This window comes from Cervus elaphus, chromosome 9 (assembly GCF_910594005.1).
Source record: "Cervus elaphus chromosome 9, mCerEla1.1, whole genome shotgun sequence".
Classification (NCBI taxonomy): domain Eukaryota; kingdom Metazoa; phylum Chordata; class Mammalia; order Artiodactyla; family Cervidae; genus Cervus; species Cervus elaphus.
This window is the reverse complement of record NC_057823.1, coordinates 93860553-93880436: the sequence shown is the minus strand read 5'-3', so window position 1 is coordinate 93880436 and position 19884 is coordinate 93860553. Positions and strand designations below refer to the sequence as shown.

The 19884-nt window shown below is 35.6% G+C and overlaps 1 protein-coding gene across 11 annotated transcripts in view; it reads left to right on the top strand.

Moving 5' to 3' along the window:
* MCTP1 (multiple C2 and transmembrane domain containing 1) overlaps positions 1 to 19884 on the top strand; it is a 560075-nt gene that overhangs the window by 399862 nt on the left and 140329 nt on the right. For 10 of the 11 annotated variants that reach the window (XM_043913616.1, XM_043913624.1, XM_043913620.1 and 7 more), the window contains 2 exons: positions 132 to 206; positions 2395 to 2514. In XM_043913616.1, the coding sequence (XP_043769551.1) occupies positions 132 to 206; positions 2395 to 2514 (195 nt within the window). Of the gene's footprint in view, positions 1 to 131; positions 207 to 2394; positions 2521 to 19884 lie in introns of those variants that run through there. The other variant, XM_043913626.1, reaches the window with a different exon arrangement.

Genomic DNA, 19884 nt, shown 5'->3' with positions numbered 1-19884 from the left:
ACATTTATATTTTATGGGAACCGCAGCCAGGACTTTGAAACTTTAGCAATGATTGCAAATTGAACTGCGTGAAAAACTTGTAAACATTTGTAATATATTCATCCATAACAGACACATATGTTGATGTGTAGGTGAAAGCCAGCTTACGAACATTAATACCCAAAGAACAGAAGTACATTGAAGAGGAAAACAGACTCTCTAAACAGGTAAACAGCAAGGAAAGATGAATCCCTCTGGGAAGACCTGATTATATCTGTAAAACATCTATGTGAATTCAAATAAACTCTGGAGGTGTGGGGCGGGTGGGGAAAGACTATGGAATGTTTGATCATCTACTGACGTGAATTGGCTCGCTCTTTTCTCCTTTCTTTTCCTCTCTTCCCTTCTTTTCCTTGAAAGATCAAACAAGGGCAATACCAAACTAAGTTGAGTGGGGGTGGTCAGAAAGGAAAGGGGATACTGTAGGCTCTGCATAGAATGGATATGTATTCATGCTTTAGCAAAAGAATGATCATTTTGAACATAAAATACAATTTGATTGCCATGGCATGTGTAAATGAGAACACCAAAAGCTGAGGTTCAAATATACGTCCAGACCACCCACAGGTATGATGCAGGTGTGTGTAAAGCAAGCCCAGCGTATAGTTCTTCCCTCTAATCCACGAGAGAGGGGGCTCTATCTTTTAAGGGAGACCTTCCTGTTAATTAGATTTTGACTATGATCTTTTAGAAGTGAACTTTTATTGGCATTTTTAGCTCAGGAAATAGAAAATCAGGAACCCTGATTTTCCTATCAGGAAGGAATTTTAGACTGGATATCTTGTAGTTAGACTTGTAGCTTTAAATTTGATTTGATATGAAGTTAAGAAAAGAGCACTGTTTCCCCTTTTAAAACTCCAATTAACACAGCTAAAATAAAATATATTTGAGACTCTATAGTTTACAGAACTCATCTGTGTGTGTTAAAATCTTTAATAATTTTCTGTGCTATTAGAAGACCAAAACTACTTTCTTTTTATTCCAATCACTTCACCAAAAACAGTGGAATCTTTAGTTGTTTAAAGACAGTGCCTGAGGTACAAATGTAATATCTATCTGAATGGAAATACAGATTACATTTTTCCACAGTTATATTTAAAAATAGTAAAACTCTTAAAGGTGATTAGGGGCCAAGAAGGAAACAAATAGGGACACTTTTTATTTTGCCTGAAAGAAATTTTAACTTGTTTAAACTGCTGAGCATGTACATGCTTCTATATGTACATACATATGCAGATGTTTTCCATATGAGCCCAGTTAACTTTACATAGCTATGTCTTTAAAATACCAGATTAGCATTGAAATATACTTGTAAGTAGCAAAATATTAACCTGCAGACATAATTAATTATTAACATAACTGTATTTAATTTTTTGAACCTGTATCTAGTATATGGGCTGTTTGTCTTACAGCTGTAGCCATGTCTTAGTTTTAAATTTTTTAATTATAGAAATTCCCGTATACCTCTTAATCTTGTTCCGTATCTACAGTTTATTTTTTGTCTCTTTTTTTTAATTGAGGTGTAATTGATGCGCAATATTCTATGTTACAGGTGTACAATATAGTGATTCACAATTTTTAAAGATTTGTTCCATTTGTCATTACTATAAAATATTGGTTGTATTTCTTGTGTTGTACAATATATTCTTGTAACATATTTTATATATAATAGCTTGTCATATACCTTTTTTAAGGAAATATTTTGTACTTGGTTGCCATACATTTTTCCCTAAAGTCCAAAATTAGGAAAAAGTAATGAGAAATGTGGGTAAAATTTATTGTGGGAAGGAGAGAGAGGAAGAGGGAAAAGAGAGAAGGGACATGAGACTATGATAGGAAGAAAGGGAGATCCTACTGAAATGGTGATAAAATATTCTTTTTTCTATAATAAAGCAATACTTGACAGGTTTTTTCTAAGCCCCTCAATAAAAACATCCCAAGTTAGCAATTTCATTTTGAAATATCTTGAAATGAACGCATTTAAAGAATTTTAAAAGCACAGGATTTCAGAATTTTTAAATATAAGGTTCTCAGCATTTTAAGTGTCAAAAAAAATGTTTTTGATCGTTGGGAATTTTTTTTTTCTTTTGAACAGAGGTAACTCAACTTGCATGATAGTACTCTCTATGCAAATATATTTAACTCAGAAATTGCTCTTGTAATTTAGTTCTTCTCACTTTCTCCAGATAAACTTTTTTCCCTCTAACTTGGGAGCCAAATTGCTTGGTATATTCTTACAACTTTATTAACTTTCTGAATTCATATTAAGTCACACTAAACTTGAAGAATTTTGTGGCATATCTGATGAATTTCAGTCTTGCAAATTCTAATAATGGCTTTCATCTTCCTTTACAGCTGCTGCTAAGGAACTTTATCAGAACGAAGCGTTGTGTCATGGTGCTCGTAAATGCTGCATACTACGTTAATAGTTGCTTTGACTGGGATTCACCCCCAAGGAGCCTCGCTGCTTTTGTGGTATGATCATACTGTATTACTTACATTGTTATTCATTAAATTCAGTAATCATAGCTGCCTGTTTCTGTGGCTCTAGTTACAGTTATGTCGATGTAGCCATTTTTAACTTCTATTTTGAGATTTGACTGGGCAGATTTGCCGTGGGCAGGAACCTGATGGATTGTTCAAGGTCTGAGTCCAAGAATATATCCCCGCTCCCCGCCTCAGATTTCCGGAATACAAGACATCTCAGCCAATGTGTAATTTTCTCTGTGACAGTTAAAAAGTAAAATTTTACATGTTGCATAATTCCAAAGCCCAGTAGCAGGGCCAAGAAAAGTCCTTAGTGTTAAACAAAAACAAAATTAAGAATCTTGATCATCCTCGTTTTAATTGTATTTATCCTATAGATAGCTTTTCAAAATATGAAAATCTTTGGCAGTAGAATGCTATTTGTAATACTTTAATATGTGAATCACAGTTGGAAGTGGATGTTACCTATGTAAGACACGCTTTATTATTTCTGAGATTTCCAGTTTTTAAAAAGGCGCAAGTGAGAATTTGATAGTTCCAGAGTCCTCTGACAACATCCATCCCGTGGCCTTTTACTTTGGTTATTTAAAAATTGCTGATGAGACCAACTTGCAAAGCTAGAAATTCTGAAAGAATTCTTTCCTCTGTGCTTCAGCTGAGATTTTTCTGCTCTCACATTATTTTTGCGTATTCAGGATTTCAATCTGAAGTTTAAGTGGAGTCGTTCTTTTGAAATCTTTCATTTTATTGTCATACGTGTTAGAATATGAGTACCCTTATGTGTCCTTATATTTGCAGGTTTCGCAGACTATGACTTTATCTGGGGGGGCTTACAAGAAGAGCTTTAATTATAGTAACAAGTCAACGTTTTAGTATTACCATTCAAATGAGTGTAGGCACATCAGTTTAACACTTTGAGCTCTGTCCTCCTCTCAGGCCTTGTATGGGACTTTCATTAATGTCTGAGCACATGGAACAAAGAGTGTGGATGTCCCTTTGTGTTGTGAGTTACCAGAAAGTTAGGCAGCCTGCTTCCCATAGACATGTTGTTGTCTCCTTAAAGAAAGCAACTGTCATCATCATTAAGTTTTAGAAAAGAAAATCTGCCTCTCTCAATATTCTTTTATTTAGCTCTTTCACATGATAAATACACTGGAGTACTGTTAAGCAAACTTTGTTGTTGTTTTTCAGCATCATAGAGGCACTTTAATGTTAATGAGGGGAAAAAAAAATCACGTTGAGTTTACGTGTGTATTTTATGCCATTACATCCAGATTCCGGGGGGCTGTATAGCAGACACAATAATATTCTACCGAGAGTGTCATGCTGCCATCTTTGTTTCTCTCCTTTGTTTCATAGATATTTATGACATTTGAAAACAGAGAAACCTGTATAATTATATCATCTGTTCAGGAACCTTCATTTTAGATACTTCCGTAATACAGTGTGTTATGTAAATCTTCACAAACTTCGTCTGGCTTCTAGAGGTCTCTCCTGTACAATGAATCCAAGATGGTGGACTTCCCTTACAATTTTCTACTGGTTGAAAAAATATTTTTCTATCAGCCAGTGAAATTCTGAGAAACCGAGCTACACAGGACTTGAGTAATTTCACTGTACAGGAGTCCAAATCCACTGGGGAAGAAACGTAGTGATCTCTCTCTTAGCTGGCGGTCAGTTTCTAACAGACTCGATCCTGTGAAACAAGCTGAATGCAAGACCTTTTCAGGAAGGAGGGGCAGGGCAGGCCATAATAAAGGGTAGGAAAAGGGACTCCTGACACCGATGGTGAAAAAACAGGCCAGAAACTACAGTGTGAACATGTTAACAGTGATTTTGAGAAGAAGCAATATTATTAATGGTTTCATTGAAAAAAAGAGGCATTGGATTTCAGTCTGTTGAATGTCATTAAAACAGCAGATAACAACAACCTGCTTCATTTATCTGGACCTGACCTAGGAGTTCCAGGAGAATGGGGGCCCCTCCGGCATCACCTGCAGAGCATCTAGCCCCTTAGTAGGCTCCTGGTGTAAATGACTGTCTAAATCAATAGACCAACCAATAATTCAATCAGTCTGAAATATTTTTCTTATGTGGAGAAACTTTCTCCAATGATTCCATATAGATAAGAGTTTGCTCTAATAAAGCTAGTGATTAAATGACGATAGGCTTATCTTAATGCCTTTTAGTAATTTTTCCTAGACCTTATATTTAAATTCTAAACTATTTCATAATCCTCCATCCATCATCTCTTTTAACCTCAGATTAAATTCTAATATAAAAAGACCCTTATATAATGATAATCCAATATCTATCACAAATTTACATGCCAAAAAACTTTTCCAGGCACTACAGCATGAAAGTGCTTTTCGTGCATTAGTAAATTAAATATTCCCAGCAACCTTATTTGAGGTAGATACTGTTATTTTCCTGATTTGCAGAGGAAGAAGCTGAGGCACGGAAAAGTTAAGTACCTTGCTCAAAGCCACACAGATATTATTTCCTTTCCAAAAGAGCTTTTAAAATATGTACCTTGTAATCTTAACATCATAATGATTCAGGAAAAAAGAAAACACCATGGTAGGATTTTTATTCATCTTCTAGATATTAAATGATGTACTTAAAAATGAAATGTTTCAAAGAACTTATTGCATAACCAGAGCCTTTTTAGGCCAGTTTATTGAAAAGAACTGCTTTCCATTAGGAGAAGCTATGAGCAGCACCCCATTGTTACAAACATATTGTTCCCATCATTCCCTGTTGATGGATCACGGGTCTATTATTATAATATTGGTTCCACTTGGCCCACTTTTTCATAAATGCAGCTGCTTCATGGAGCACATGCGTTTGTACCATTATGCTGCTTGGTTTTAGGCCCAGATCAGTAAACTTTATAATGTTTAAGTGCCTTTTTTTCCTATCCTGTTTTCTTTTTCTTTTCTAATTTAGCATCCAAAAGTAAATGTAAAGTAGTGAGATTTAAACAGAAAAAACAGTCCTTTTTGTCCTGATGTCAGTTACAGTGGAGAGCATGAGAAATGCAGGTGAAGTGCTGCCCTGGTCTCTTTTTTTGCTACCTGTGTGTTCTGTGGAAGGTTCAAAGCCGGCTGCCTCTATTAGAAACAGAAATCAGCCTGGAAGGTGATGGATGAAATATAAGCAAGCACGTGCCTGGGAATGTCCGTGTTGCTGTGTGCCATGAATTAGGTTTTTAAATTTTACTATGAATATTGTATGCTGAAGAGCATACACATACGTATGTGATGTGGAAGGCAGGGACGCTTGTCTTTGGGAATCATCCATTGTAGACGTGTAAATGTCTCATCAATTGGGTTTAATTTTCATCAGGCTCTTGACCAGACATTTGTGTTCTTGTGGATGTCAGTGGGCGCAACATGGGGGGAAAAAAAAAAAAGTGCACATTCTCTTTTTCAACACTGTCATTTCTCACTGTAATGAGCACAAAAATAATTGGACAACTGAGCTATCAGTAAAAGGACACACTTCAGTGTGCGTCAAAGAATTATTTTACAGGACAAACTTTAATCTTTAAATGGGATTGTAGATAATTTGTGGTACCATCTGTCCATTTGGAATTGTTTTAGCCTTTTCTGTCGTTATACAGTAAGTGCCGCTGTGTTTAACATTAACATTTGATATTTTACACATTTAATTTCTGTTCTGCTGTGTGGTCCTTAGGGAACGGAGCGCTAGTGCTACATGAGAGAGACAAAGTATTGATCAGTTAACATTTCAGCTACATTTATGTATGTCGCAAAATTAATGAAAATGCCAGACAAAAATGTCAGAGTGCACAAAAAGGTAGAATTTAAATTTGGTAGTTTAATGAAAAGTTTAAGATGTGCATTATCAAAAATGTCCTCCTGCCTTTAAAGCACGATTCCTAACAGAATAACTAAAGGGAGACACATATTTTACTTAGAGGGACAATGAACATGAATTATGAAGGGATGTCAACTCCTCAAAGTACCTTGTGTTCCAAAACGGCGTGTTTGAATGCTTAACCATTACTCACAAAATACATATGTTTCTCTTCCTATCTGGAGAGCTACTAGCTTCACCCCTCCAGGCTGACCAGCCGGACGAGGCAGGCTTCCTACTGAGATTTCCCCCGCTTAGGTTTTCCTTGGTATCCAGGCATTCCTTTTGTGTCAAAACTGAGAATTCCCTCTACAGCAATTCATTGAGGCCACTCTGGTTCATTACTCGTTCCTTTCTGGGTCCTTTTCAAATGCCGGGTTTTCCTTTGCTCCCAGATAATTTGAGCTCCACCTTCATTCAATCCCCGTTTTAGGAAAGGATCACACTTGGGACAACAGCGACTCTGAGCAAAGCGGGGCCATTATGCAGCAAAAGAGAAAAACCAGAGATGATGTATGCAAAGAATGACATGAGGCAGCTCTCTGTAGCCAAATGATAAAAAAATAAAGTAAAATGGAGGAAGCCTAGCAAAGGAGGAACCGAACTTGCAGGGGCGATGTGGCTGGTGTACAAGGATCTGAAGACAATAGGCTTCCCAGGAGCCTATCGAGCACTTCCTGTGTAGAAAGCCTGCTGCTATTAAACAGCATATGGATTTTTCTAAAAGTTATTACAAACAATAAGAACATTTTAAGTGGCCTTCATGTTCAAGGACTGAAAAGGGAGCATCGCTTAAGAAGAAATATTATTGTGGAAAGAGAGACATGTCTAGATCTCCCGTAGTTCAGATTCAAGTCTTAGCCTTCACTGAGCAATAGAGAGGGATTGTACTGGCTGAATGGGAGGTAATTTTGGATTTCAACAGAAATTTCTAATTTAAATAATTTAAGAGGCATCAATAATACCACGCCAACAAAATTATGCTTCAGGTCTATAGCAATTTTCAAATTATTTTTATAGATGTTTTTGTTATTGCTACTGTTTTTTTTTTTTTTTTAGTGCCAGCAGAAAAATTGGAAATGTTCCAGACATAACTTTTGTTTTCTCCCCAAATCAGCAAAATAGAAGGACCCCTGAAAACCACAGAAACAAGTACTAAAGTAAAATGATCTGTAACTGATGGTCCTATCCATGTATTCTTGAATTTTCCTAGAATTATGTAAATCTAAACTTCCAAGACCTTTTGCCAACCCTTCTTTATGTATGCTTTCCTCTGATATAAGTACTTACCAAGTTTATAAACAATACTGATTTAATTTATACAAATTTTAAAGGTACATTAAGCATTTCCTTCATAAATGTGTGAGAAAGAGAAAGCCTATACAGAATTTCACTGCTTTTGAAGACTGTATACCTCCAAAGTTGCCTAAAATTCCTATTAAAACATCAGAGGCCATTGACACTTAGAAAATTCTAGTACTACACTTTTTTTTTTTTTTTTTTTTAGTACTACACTTTTCAGTAAGTAGGTTGCGTGCCCAATTCATATGAACATGCTGGCACTTTAAGTTGATGTTCAAAGTACGCGTTTTTCCAAAATTTATCTAGATTCCATGGAAGGAAATTGTTTTCAAGCATTAGCCAATGAAAAAATAAGTTTTTTAAAGTGCTGCCTTTCACAAAGCATTGCAAATAAATTCTTGCAACTGTGTGATACTCCCCCCACCAAAGACCAAAATTTTGAAGTGAGTTGAATTTTAGGACTGATCACAATTAGCTAAAATCAAATATTAATGGGACAAAGCATTTTGACTAGATTTCTCTAATCCTGGAGGAGTGCTGCTCTAGGTCACTTTGTAGGTCTATTTAAATGTGTAATTCTTTTGTTTTATTTTTGTGGCTGTTACATACACCAATGTAGCACTTCCTCAGATGAGCACTTAGCTTTCTTTAAATGGTGCCAATGCCCCTTTTTTGTTTATTTTAATAGATGTCAGTAAAAGGGCCTCCTGCTCTTTGGAGGTAGGTAATCACATAAGCTGTAGAATCTACTACTATCCAAAAAGCTAATTCCTCTTAGATTTTATTTTATATTTACAAGAAGAATTTAATTCTTAAAACACACCGCACACTTTCTTTATCATTTCTACTCTCCCTCCTTTGTTCTCTAAAGCAGGACGTTGTCAGATACGATAATCTGGGGACATTCTGTGGATTACTTGAAGAAAATGAAATTATTTCACTTTTTTTTTCAAGTACAGTGCAGTTGTAATACTGTATTATAATCAAACATAAACCTCAAGTATCACCAGCATAACAATAATACCATGTTGAATCTAGGAATTAGCCTCCTCATGAATCTTAGTCATATGTGCAATGAAAGTTGGGATGACACCAATGCCTCTTTGTGGCCTCTCTGGCCATAGGGCTGCTGATCCCTTTCACCTCAGGCAGCCTTCTTGCATTACATATCCTGTAGTTGCAGCCTCAAAATCTTTATGCGATCCTTAAAAAATATGTTGCATAGTCTGGATTTTATGATTAAGTTGACTAAGGATTAAAAATGACAAAAGAATGAAATCAGAGATGTTTCGCTGTCTGTCCTCAGATTCCTAAACCAATGTTCTTGTCCTCTGAAGAATTTTCCACCCTCCAGCTTCAATTTAAATTGTTGGGGACACACATTCTAAGCAACATAGCAAGGCATATTCCTTTCCAAAATAATATTCTGTCAAACGTTTTGCAAAAGAGAAAGTGTAAATGAATAATTATGAAATTTATTTTAGTAAAATTTTGTAAACTAAGAATAATAGCTCTTCTGAAAGATTGCACATTGCAACAGAAATGCAGTCATTACCATACTTTAGACAGTGACTTAATTCTCCAAATGTTTTCATGCCCTTTTGAATGGGGTAAATATTAAGAAATAAAGGGTAGAATGCTTTCTATTGTCTGATTTTTCTATTGTGACCAATTATGAAAATACACCTTAGAGTTACAGTGTATTCGAGTTAACAAGTGAGAAGCTAACCTGAAATGCTGTTAAGAAAGATTTTCATTGCCCTTTTCCTTGCCATCATTTTGCCGTGTTTTAACATTACAGTCAGGGTGAATAGAGACGGAGGAGTGACTCTTGCCGTAGTAGGCCCGTGAGTTACGACCCTGCACTGCGTCCTCTATTTTGCTGTGATGACAGAGATCTGACACTCAGTGAGTGGTAACAGAGATCAGTAGCAGTGAAGATGAAAGAGTGACCATTTCTCGTGTTTGCACCAGTCATCGGCCACAGGCTCAAAGGGAAGTAATGAAGAGAAATTCAGAGAAGAGCTCACAGCACCGAAAGATGGAAATCACATCAAAGTGTAAACAGATATTTGGATAAAAATGAAAGGCAACCCTGATTTTAAGGATGGGGAAAAGGGTTTTACAAACAAAACTTGGCTTTTATTTTGTTTTAAATCAGCATTTCTCAACAGTTTTTTCATATTTACTCCCCTAAGGAGAAGCTTTTCATTTAATTTAATGAGAGAAATGAAATACTAAGGAATAAGATTTTCTCAGGGAGTGTTGAGCTTTGGGGGCCACAAATCATTATGATATGCAAGATTCTCTGTGCTCTCCCCTAAGAACCAATTTTTGCCCCCTTGGGTGCCATCTCAACCCCGTTGAGAACGCATGCTCTAGAGGAGGTTTAATGTGAGTTTAACTATGTTTACTTTCATGCTCTTGGTGGTAAAGTCTAGTTTAGATTTTCTGTAGTTTGCATGCAATGCAAATGATTCTGATAGATAATCAGTCTGAGGAAAGAGAACTTGTGATGTTTATACCAAATTATTGACTATATTGGAGTCCAATGAAAAGAGAGATTTTGTTTGGCTTCATAGAGGCTGAAGAATTAAATTTTCTCCCTATGAAAACCCATTTGAGAGCTTTCTCCTCTACACCAGTTCCAAGGGTGCACTGTTGTGCTTCACTGAAATGGAGAAGTGGGGTGAACATTAATTCTGGGCTAAGTAATATCTCCATCATTATGAGGGTTAGAGGGGTTTTGTCCATACATTGTACTATATTTATGACTAATAGATAATCTTTATATTCCTAAATGGATATCATTATGTCAGTGATATAAAAGAATACTTCATTAGACTTGATTACCTATTACATCTTCATGGGAAGGGAAGGCAGAGGGGTTGTGGAATACAAAAGTCATTTAAAACAGTGAGGATACATGTTCTACTTTCTATTCTGCATGGCTGGTTACTCAGTTCCTCATAGGAATCAAACAACCTTTACTGTTGTAATTTGTCAATAATAAGTAAACATATGATATTTTATATCCCACTTAGCTATATAAAAATAATTCTATGCATTTTCCATAGTTAGCAATCTCTAGAGTTTCTGCCAAGCCGACTGCAGGCAATGCTTAAGTGTTTGAAACAAGAATATATCATCCAACTTTGTTATAAAATGTTGGTGAATTAAGTACTGTTTTCACTAGTCAATCAGAGAAATCCTTTGGATTTAATTTAAGAGATTGCCAAAGTTGCAAGTAGCCCATGAGTTACTCACAAATATTATGACGAGGTTGTATAAAAGAGGTGTTATTATATAGTTGAAGTGAAATGAGTGAAGGAGAAAATTAATTTATAAATGTGGAAGTTCAGAAAGCTGAGGTCACTTTTTCTAGTCAGGCAGAAATGTTGAAAACTTACCTTTGTTTATTTTATATAGATTTGTTTAAATTGTTTTGTTTAAATATTGTATATTGCTTAAATTGCTTTATATAGATTTTGGTTCTTCCATGGCATGAGACTATTACATGCCCCAACCTGGAGGCTGGTATTTTTAGGAGAGACCTTTAACCTAGGTTCTGTTGGTCTGGATGTGCACTATTTCCTTCATTTTTTCAATTCTCAGAATGTAAGCCTCCTACCACAGTTTTATTTCTAAGTCCTAAATCTTGGTTGATGTGTAATTAAAACTTTTAATTTTTTCATATAGACTCAAAAACCTCCAGGCAAGTTGTGTCTGTTTTGTAAGACAATTGCTTTGACCTTGGGACACATTGCCCTATAGAGGCAATTTGGGGGCCACAAATCATCGTGATATCTGATGTCATAAGTAATGACATAGAACCGTTCACAGAGCCTGTCGATCCCTTCATAGAGAACTAGCTGTAGAATGGAAATACCGTCTGTAGGAAGTAGATCAGAGTGCAGTCACGGCTTGGTGCTGAAAATGCCAAGAACCACACCCACCCCAGTCCTAGCTTCAAATAGCCCATCTGCCTCATGGCAAAGGTAAGGGACCCACAGAAGTGGAGATTGTATAGGCTTTTAAGTGTTCCAGTGAAGTCATGGAGTGTTATGGTTAGAAGGGAATTTAGAGATGATTTTATGGTGGAGGAAATGAAAGTGCTATAAGGGAAAGCGACTTACTGAAGCATTGACTCTCCTTCTCCCCCAGTTGCTGGCAATGAATGTTTCAAAGACAGCAGCATTGAGAAGAGAGGAAGAGAATGAGAAAGAAAGAATCTTTATCCTGAAGTTTATAAGTTGTTGTCCTTAATTAAGGAAAACCAAGTGTGTGACAGTGTTCTCTAGAGTTCTAAGAGTGTAAAATTAGGCTCTAAATTCTTGGTATGTCTTTTTAAGAAATGTGTTGACCTGAAAGGGCTGGAATTGTCTACTCAAAATAGTAAATCTTTGCTCGCATAGCTTAGTATTATTCCTGCAGTTCATGTAATAAGTGCATATTTTGTCTTTTGATGTACTTCTCTACTAGCTGTGATCACATCACATTACAGCTCCCCCAAACACTGCGGAGATGTGTGTATAGTAATAGAGAACACAAAAAGTTCACTGTGTATTTGAGGGAGGTACATTTTAGACAAGCAAAGAAATGTCATTTGGCCTCTAAGTAGTATAAATTACTCATTCCCAAAAGTAAATGTAGACTCTTTAAGAATATATTTCCCAGATTTTAAACATATACTATATCATGAGTTGCTTAAACAGTTTAAACCGTCTATATTGATCCATATTGATTTAATGGTAGCTGAGATCAACCTGTTCATGCCTGAATTTCCATTAGACCAGATAAATGCCAGGGGAAAAAGTGTATGTATTATGAATTACCTAGGAAAACTGGTGATTCTGTTTCATTGGTTTGCTCCAATCCTAAATTTCCTTTAAAATTACATAGATCAATATTCTTCTAGCATATAATTAAGCAATAAAATGAAATATTATATTCCTTTGCAAAGTGTTGGACATACCGAATTAATAATAATCTGGGCATACTTTGAGATATACTATTATTAATAGAATTTGTAGGGTGTTGCCCACTTGTTATATAAATTATGTGAGGTATAGTTTGCTACAAACTTGGTGCACCAATTTATTGCTATTGGAGTTACTCAAGTGAAGAAAGCTAAATGAAATCATCTATATGAAATGCTTTGAAGTTCTTAAGCATGAGGGCCCTTGGATCATTTAGGCTTAAATAACATACAGGACCCCAACAATACAGGTTTTTGTTCCTGAGAGCTATGTAATCTTCAAAATTTTTATCAGTCTTTAAAAAATAATTTAACTTAAAATCATTATTTGAACATATCCTATACTGGACCTAAGAAAGGAAGATAAATCACAAGGAAAAATTTCTCATGGGTGTTTACTAAAAATGCACAGCTCTTCCTCCAAAAGTATGTGGGAGGCGTAATAATACGTGGGTTCAACTTCTAATAGACTAGAATGTTTAACCTAAGTTTAAGCAACTAGGAAAAAACTAGATCATAAAATGAAAAATGCCATTTTTTCAGTATTTTTAATCCGTCACTAGAACCAGTGACAGGAGATAAATTCAGGCTGTTCTGCTTGAGATGCATTTCAGTTCCATTAACAGATCTTCCCCGTTTTCATGCACACTCAATAAAGCTGTGTTGAATGACTGACTCAGATGACTTTAGCGGCAAAACTGGAAGTTAAAGCTGTAATATTGTAACAGAAACCCCCAACAGTAGTATCAGATGAAGCTAAGAATAAATGTAGTATATCAGGCTTCATAAAAGGGTGAATGTGGGATACATTTATGCCCTCCTCTATCTACTGTGAGATTCATACATAAGATTCACACTCATTATTCTCGTCATCTTAATGAGATCAGTGTGGGAACATTTCTCTCCTCTCCCTTTTGACTGTCAGAAATGGGGCACTCCATTTTTCCTCCTTCCTCTCTCCACTTTTAAGGGACTAGGTATATTTCCTTGGAAGGCTAGAAATGTTAACTGGTTACAGCAGGCAGCTTCAGAGTATCACGTAGAAGTATCACTCTAGGTAGAGACCACAGAGTTGATCTCTCTCTCTTTTATTTCTATGCTTTTTTTCTCCTACATGCAATTTCCTTGTTTTCAGACTTTTATTGTCTATCCTATTTCCCAGAGCGGGGGTGGGGGTGGGGGGGGTTCCTTGGAAAAGAAGGGAAAAGATCCTTTCTCCATGTGGAGGAAAATAGGGTACCTGAGTATTATCTCTATTTGCGACCCTCCTTCTCATTGAATCTATTGCCCTGATTAATTTTGCAGTCTTCCTAAAGCAACTCTGAACATAATCAGTTCATGTGTCCCAGCTAGACGTATGTCCAGCCTTGAACTAAAAAAGAATGGGCAAGGCACCAACTTCTAATGCGTCTTATCCTCAAATAAATTTTCAGATCTGTCAAGAAACAGTCACTTTTTATAATTAAAGTTGCTAGGAGAGATTTTATCATGTTTTTAGACCATGGGTTCCCTTCATCCTTAAGGACAAGAAAATAGGAACTTACAAAAATATTATTCAAGCCATCTAGGCTATTGATTATTAATTTATATTATAGCCACACTGGTTTGGATCCTGCTTTCCTTGAGAGGAACTCAGATTCCCTTTAACATGATTGAAGAATTTTAAAGTAGGCATTTTTAATATTTGCGGCCCTCTTAATTATAACTTGCTTAATGTACCATTGTTAGCAGAGGGATTATGAGTTAATAAAAATGTCGTAGTATTAGTGAATAAAACACTATGTAATTTTCCCCAGGTAATAATTAACAGCATAAGGCTATATTAACAATAGTCTTAGAGAACAGTCCCTAAATGTGTTTGATTCTCATCTTTTAAAAAGTAATTTTATGCTGAAATTCAGTAATAAAATATTGGAGGGATTTAGTTAAGTTAGTTACCCTAAACTTCTTAGGTGCACAGATCTTTTCAAGTGATTTGCATTATATTGCTATGTTTAACATCATCCTATTTTAAATTCAATCTGAAAGTTTGAAATGTTAGCTTAACATTCACCAGAGCAACCTTATTGAGATTCATAAAGAGTTTATTTGCCTCATCACAGTACTTGTTAAAACAGTTGAAAAAATAAAATTAATAAGCCATGAGGTCATTATTACGTAATGTTTTTGCTCACATAGATAAATGGGTTTCTTTTTCTCTCTTTCTTTTTAAATAATGTCTCTCTGGCTTTGTTCTGTGGTTGCAGCAGACTGTTAGTATGTATCTTTATACTATCAGAATGAGTGAGATGTATCTGTGTAAATTATTGATTCACTTGAGCCTACCTCTGTAATTCAGGGCTGAAAACTCTGGCAGCTTATCTAGTAGAATGATATAACTAGGAAACCGAAGTTACCTACCGCAGCAACAATTGCCAGCTGGGGGGTCAAATGCCCTTTTACCTTTATACCTGAACACCTGCAAATTGAGCTGTATCCCATTCAGATTTTAAGAACAGGTCCATTGTCACAGGAAGTAGAGTTTGTTTCTTGGAGAAAATTATGCCAGTTCTAGTTCTGAATGAAAGACGAGGCTTTTATTACTCAAGGGATATTAGGGCTGACTGCTTTTTTGAGAAAACAAATTTGCTGTAACTTTATCTGTAATTTAGTCCTGAATGGGTGCAAATAGACTGCACATTGTATGGTGCAGAAGGAAGAAAATAGGGGTTTGTTAAAGCCATACAAGGGCTATGTAACCATTATATTTCCGAGGGAAGTCTTATCGGAGTTGCAGGTTATAAGGGGGAATATTTTGGTTACAGCCTTAGCATCAAGCACCTGTTTTGAATTTTAGTTTGGAATGACACTGGAAAAGAAAGTTTTTGTCTAAAATTATGGATGACGAAGTTGCCCTTTCCTGAAAGTTGCTGGACAGGCTGACTTTGACTTTGAGACTGCCCACCCCCCCCCCCACCCCCCACCCAGAAACTTCAGAAATCATTATAATCGCTCCTGAGGTTGAACGCTAGACTCAGATCTAGGTGGAGTGTGTTGACTTTTCACTTTAATAAGCAGATTAGATTTATAGCTTAAAACATAAATAAATTTTAAAATAAAATAAAATTTTATTTAAAATAAAAAAACAAAAAGCATGTAATATTCTTCACATAAGAGGCTGATTTAAGCTTTGTCAACACTGAGAACAAGATGGATATTTTGAGTAAGGGTCAAGACAAAACATACCTGGGCCGGTGAACCTCCAGGTCACACAGTGTGGGAACTAATGGAAGATGCGTGATTTGGAATATCTCACCGCTCAGGTTGGTCACCCACACCTTAGTCAGCAAGCTCAGTAGTTGTCATAGAAACCCTCCTTTTTACAGTCTTATAGTTGATCACTGTCATGGAACCAGACTAGGTAATCAAACATCTTAGCCATATGCTCGTTCTGAGCTCCAACCTAGTCAATTAGCACATTTTCTATTAAAAACTTAGTTGTAATAGGTCTTCATTAGCTAGCAGTTGCCATAATTGAACAGTTACTCAATTATGTCCATCCCCCAACCTCATTTTCACTTCTGCTTTGTGTCCAACTAGGAATATATCCAAGAGCATTCATGATTCCCCACCTTAGGCAACATTCATGACCCCCACCTCAAACAAACTGTTAGAAGGGTAAGCCGGGGTTTAATACTTTATTTTTCTTACTATGTTTTGGCATATATACCTAGGCCCTTGAGATCTCCCTTTTTCTGTGTATTTCAGAATTTCCAGTGTTTTTCACTGAGTAAGGAAAGGAGAGGTCTACAGTAAAGGCCCACTGTGCGATAATGTCTGTAGGATGTGATGACCTTTTTACCCTTAAATCCATCCCTTCTTTCACCATTTTCCATTCTCCCCATCAGATACCCATCCGGGCACATCATTATCCTGACATCACTCCCCATTATCTGCCTTACGGTCCCTGCTACACTCTGCCTGTGTCTGCCATTATTATGTCCCTGAAACTCACTCTGCTGTGTATCATCTGATGATCAAGTCCATTGTCTAGGAGAGGGAATGGGTCACCCCCAGATAACATATGTGAATTTTATCAGTGGCCTTATGGGAAGTATTTCTGATGTGCTTAGACATCCAAGCCCTTACTTACAAGCAGGTGTAAAAGGTTGTAACTGGGTTATCAGAGAGCAGGGAGGGAATTCGAGTGGCCCTTGGATAACACCATACAGGACATTTCTGGCCCCGGCAACTCACGCAGATGCTCTTCTGGGTTGGTAAGAATTGTACCTCTTCCATCATTATAAAATTACAAATGTGAAACAGTCTGGAAAAGAATCGATCATAAAGGTTTTCTAAGCTTGGGAGCCTCCTTGTGCTTTCCTCTGTGTAAAACAAAATAAGCAAAAGCAGAAATGTAATAAACACTTCACTTAAGAAACATGGAGTTTAAACATCCCTGAATAATGAAACGTCATAGCTGCAGATGTTCAGCCAGTGGAAAGGCACATGAAAAGGATAGACTCAAAGTCTGCTGTACTGCCTGCTTCTGTCCATTTTCTGGAATACAGAAGGGTTCTTTCTAATGCATCCATCCTTCCTGGCCAGGTCTTTGCGATTTAGACTTGTATGCTGGACTCAGTGTAAGATGGTAAATTGTTTCAAGGATGACAGATTACACATCTGGTTTCTTCTCCCCACAACCCCCACGTTCACCTTTATAACAATTTTTTTTTCAAAAAGTAATGTGGTTTAAAAATCATTTTAAGTTGCCCAACATAAATGATAAAATCAAATATTGGATTCACAAACAATAGCCTTTATTGGTTTGTGACAAGTGATCCATCTTTTTGCATTAGTGCAGCTTTCTGAACCAGATTATTTTTCATAATTGATAATTTGTGAGTCATATATTTGTTATCTGTTCTTTTATGGCTTTGAAAATAGTGAATGATGCCAAAGATCACTGTGCTTTTATAAAGAAAATTATTTTAGTGTAGTTTATTGGCTGGCATTTTCTGAAAGTATGTTACCAATAAGTTTTGCAGAGAACGTAACAAAGATAAAAGTAACATTCCTTGCTAGAAGGAGGCCTGATAGGTCTAGAATTCATATTGATAATGTGAATTTAGTTTTAGAATTTATTCACGTTTAGCATGAGAACAATGAAAATACATAAATAAGAAAAAATGTCAAATAAATTTCTGCAAGCTGAGAGAAAATATTTTGTTGCATATATAAGCAATTTTCCCAATACAAAATCCACATTAAAACAATACACAAACACTGTAAAAAAAGAAAAAAGCTACCTTGCTATGTGCATTGCAATTGTAGCAACAGAATAATGGTACTCCTTCTTGTGATCAATAATTTCAGTTGATTTTGATACATAGCCTTAGGAAAAGTGTCCACCATAATACAATTTTTATTATTCAGCCTTATATTTTGTTCCTACAGCCTTCATAAACGCAATGGAAAATTCTTATCCAGTATTATGGTTAATAAATACATTATGGTAGAATTAGAGTTCTACATATGAATTTATTTGCCCCAGGTAAATAATAATACGGCCTTTGAAATCCATTTTGCCTAACAGGGCAATATTAAAAAACTTTTTCTTACCCTTAATTAATAATTCTCTCACACAACCTGAACATATTCACTAATTCTGTTCACAATTATACTGACTGACAAAGTATAAATCAGTTGGAAAAGTAACAACCCAATTTACTGAGGATTAATATTGTTAGCTGAATTAAATTTTAATTGCACAGAAAACTTGTTATGAATCTGCTTTTAGAAATTACACGGTTCGTCTTCAATCTTTACTAAAATTTCTCCTGAACAATTTAATTATAGAAAACTATTTCTAATAAAGAGATTATATACTTAATTAAAATAAAATTGAGATCATTTCATCATTACATAATTATATTATGATTATATACAATTAAATACCATATATAAAACATTTACTCTTCAGGAGATACTAATGGTGGGGGAAAAAAAACACCTGTAGGTTAATGTCCTCATCACGTCCACCTTTAAAGTTATAGGTTCTATTACACCCATTTATTACATCATCTAATTGCTTAAAATTCTTCTTTAGTTGAGGGGAGATGCTGACCAATATACAGTTGGCTATAAATCAGAATAAGCTAGCATACTCATTACTAGTACAATGCCTTTTCTTAGTTGATTTTGTTATATCTGAACTCTCATTAATAGAATTTCAACTAAGATTATTACTTCTAAATATTTCAAAGATATATTATAATTAAAATTTTATTACTTAATACCAAAATCCCAATTATGAAGAATAGTCTTCCTTCCTCAACCTGAATACGCTCTAAATTGTGTTTTTTAAAATCGAGGATGTGTGGAACATCTTTATCAGATGGCCAAGCAGAATGTTTGAACTATATAAATAACAGTGTTAAAAATGATAGCTTTTCCTTTATGCATCTCTTAGAAAATGTTGACAGTGTTATTTAGCGTCTGTAACAGTATGAGGAGGAATTTGCTCTACCTTTTCAGATGTTTCGTTGGCCTCGTTTATGGCGTGTGCAGTGATAGTGGGGTATGTTTATTTGTACATATGGTGTGACAGATTGTTGATGTGTTTTAACCATAATATATTATTCAGTTTTGAAACCCACTCTCTTTAGAGTTGGAATTTCTCTATGGTTGCAGGGAAAATGCATTTCTAATAACTTGTCTTATAGTTTTGAAGATCTGCATTTTTTTTTCTGTCTATCCCTTTTATATTTTCTAATTGGAGGATAATTGCTTTATAATGCTGTGTTGGTTTCTATCATACAACAGTGCAAAGCAGTCATAACTATGTATATATTCCCTCCCTCTGGAGCCTCCCTCCCCTCTCTCGCTGGATCTGCATTTTAAACATCACTCTCCATATTTCAGAAAATGTGACTTGCTATATAAATTACTGAAATTCAGTATTAATTTTATATTTTTCCAGTGAAAAATCAGATTACTTTATTGTTATTGTTATTCCATCTGAGCTTTATTATAAACCAAAGTATTTGATATTTTCTTAAAGAAGAAATGCAGTTTGAAATATACATGACCTTTAAATCACTCTAAATATTAAAAGTAGATAGTTTTGACCAATGGATTTTGAAAGCTATATAAAGTCTGGGGGAAAGTATTGCGTTGTTCACAAGTTTGTTTGGGTTTTCCATAACATCTTACAT